Source organism: Anopheles aquasalis, chromosome 2, assembly GCF_943734665.1.
Source record: "Anopheles aquasalis chromosome 2, idAnoAquaMG_Q_19, whole genome shotgun sequence".
Lineage (NCBI taxonomy): Eukaryota > Metazoa > Arthropoda > Insecta > Diptera > Culicidae > Anopheles > Anopheles aquasalis.
In genome coordinates, this window is record NC_064877.1 from 26,655,001 (window position 1) to 26,657,500 (window position 2,500).

General features: G+C 39.0%; 1 protein-coding gene across 7 annotated transcripts in view; it reads right to left on the reverse strand.

Moving 5' to 3' along the window:
• Positions 1 to 2,500, reverse strand: part of LOC126572266 (putative thiamine transporter SLC35F3) — a 29,934-nt gene that overhangs the window by 8,003 nt on the left and 19,431 nt on the right. For 4 of the 7 annotated variants that reach the window (XR_007607948.1, XM_050231444.1, XM_050231445.1 and 1 more), the window contains exon 8: positions 1,963 to 2,032. The exons of the other annotated variants lie outside the window; for them this stretch is intronic. Coding sequence is in view for 3 of the 4 variants with exons in the window: in XM_050231444.1 (XP_050087401.1) it covers positions 1,963 to 2,032 (70 nt within the window). In the remaining variant the exon portion in view is untranslated. The remainder of the gene's footprint in view (positions 1 to 1,962; positions 2,033 to 2,500) is intronic. 7 annotated transcript variants of the gene reach the window in all.

Genomic DNA, 2,500 nt, shown 5'->3' on the forward strand with positions numbered 1-2,500 from the left:
GAACAGGGGTTGAGACCAGTGTAGTAGTGCTTATATGGGGGTTGGTATGATAATTCTCTAAAACAAAAGTCATTCCCTTTGGAATCGTCAAAGTGATTTGCCACAATTTCGCACACAGTATCAGCCGAAAATTTGATCCAAGAAATGGCGCTTCTTGTTCTGAGCGATCGGAGTTGGATGGCGAGCTTGTTGCAACACATCTACTAGCTTCTACTACGATTAATGAATACGTTAGCGTAAACAAATGGTTCGCTTTAACATGTTTCTATCCATACTTGAAGGGCTGAGCAATGAATTTGGTGGACGGAAGAGTATGTCCATAATTCTACCTTTGAACTAAATTGAAGATGAAAGGTATAGCGATTGAGCGGTGGAGGGAAGAGCGATAGAAACAGAGAGAAAGAGGAGGACGAGGATTCAGAAAACCGGAACCAGTCATCCGAGTAAACAGACAACAGAGCGAGTGAACAACGGAAGAGCCGAAGGGGTAAAGCGAATTAGAAAAGGGACATGAGAGGATATTTAAAAAGGAGAAAAATAAAATAAATGAAAACCGAACAACTGAAACGGAAACAGAGGTAATAGCAGAGATAAGAAAGTTAAAGAGTCCAGGAAAGGGAAGGCACGGATCACTGAACGAAGCGTCAAACAACATGATAAAGTGATTATCAAGAGATGGACAGTGAAAAGTATAGGACAAAGAGGTGAATTCATCGGATTAGAAGAACTACATATCTCGAATATAAAGTAGAAAATAAAACTAATGGCATAAATCGTACTTATTAAGCAAGTTTTTGCTTTGTAGGTAATGCGATTGTCAAATGCTAAGCGATATTGAGACTAACACCACTATTTCCAAGTGAATCGAATTGGTGTACAACAATTGCAAAGATAGGAAAAAGATCTATGAGCTACTTCTTACTTCGAATTGATCCGTTCATTGATTAAGAACGAGTATCGATGTTTTGATGCAAGAGTTCAATGAAAGTGTTTTGCATTAGAATGAGATAATAGTGCTACTCTCTACGATGGTGGGTAAAAATAATTGATCAATAATGCACACACACATTGTCTTACACAGTATTTCTGTTGTGCCTGATCAAACTACATGAAAAGATACCGAAAGCCATACCCTTAAATCTGTTTTGGAGCAAGATAGTCAAAAGTGCGTTTTTAAAATAGTCTGAATATTGTCGTGTGCTACGATTTGGTGCATAAACGGGATTGCGTTACTAACTATTGTCATGATATTTCTTGCACTCTTATGTTCGATTTCACTAGCGACTAGCTATTCTACTCGGAATGTTGTGATACAAAAGTGTTTAGAATGGCGACGTAAAAAACTATGCAATAAGGACAAAATGGGTCCATACTGAATCAATCTAGGACGTGGATTAAGAGAGTAGATAACCAACCACCTAAAAAGGATAGAACCGTGGGCGCTAAGGAGCGTTGAATAAACGACGAAGCGGAAAATGGAAAGAGTAATGAAGAAACTAAAAAGAAAATGGCACAAGGAAGATTTACTGAAATATGCTGCAGGAAGCACTAACAAACGAATCGTCCGAAACGAATCGAAAAGAGAATGAGAAAATCCTAACTGGCTGGCATCACTTTTGATCCGCCCTCGGGATCATACTCTCATCCGTCATATGACGGATCACAGCAAATAATTGCAGCTTATGTCCCATCTGTGGTTGTGGCTCGTTAACGTATGATTCGAAAGGGAAGGGGGGAAAGTTAAACGAATAAATTTGACTAGGATAGCGAACACGACCAACTAGAAAGGAATTCAAGGGTATAAAACAGAACAGGAAGCTAACGAAAGGAGAAAGAAAGGATTCGTCTAGAAACAATGGAGTTCTGAAGTTCTTTAGTTTGTGGCTGGTTGTAAATTATTGGTAGTGGTGTTAAAATGTTGGCAGAATAGGGGTTATTATATTTGATGATTTGGTTTCCTACCGAATTTTCGTAATCATTATCAGCGGTATCACAACAACATTGGTTTCTTAGTAATGCGCGACCGGTTTTTCTGCAATTTTCGAAGACAAATCAATTTTAGTTTTAATAATCATGTCGATTGTGGACTTAAGCTTACACTTACACACATACGCGCACACACACACTCGCATACACACATACACTCAAGAAACGGAACCGAAACCCGTACATTCAATTTTTTGGTTTGCCTTTCGAGCTCGGATGGCGTATTGACAAGAGACAGTGGAGCAATAGAAAGAAAGATAGAAAATGATAGGCAGAGAATACTTTATTCTACCGGGGATAAAACAATCGAACTTGCAAATACTACAGGATTAAAATGGCGGTATCCAGTGTGTAAAGTGTTGATAGTCAATGCGACGAAGAATGAGGTAGCTGCGTGTACCTCGTATCCGCAAAAAAAATGATGGAAAATGTGTGGTTCATTCTCGAACTATTGCATAGATACATGCGTTGCTCAAGGTACGAGTTTCGTTAGATTGTGTAACCGGAAGAATGC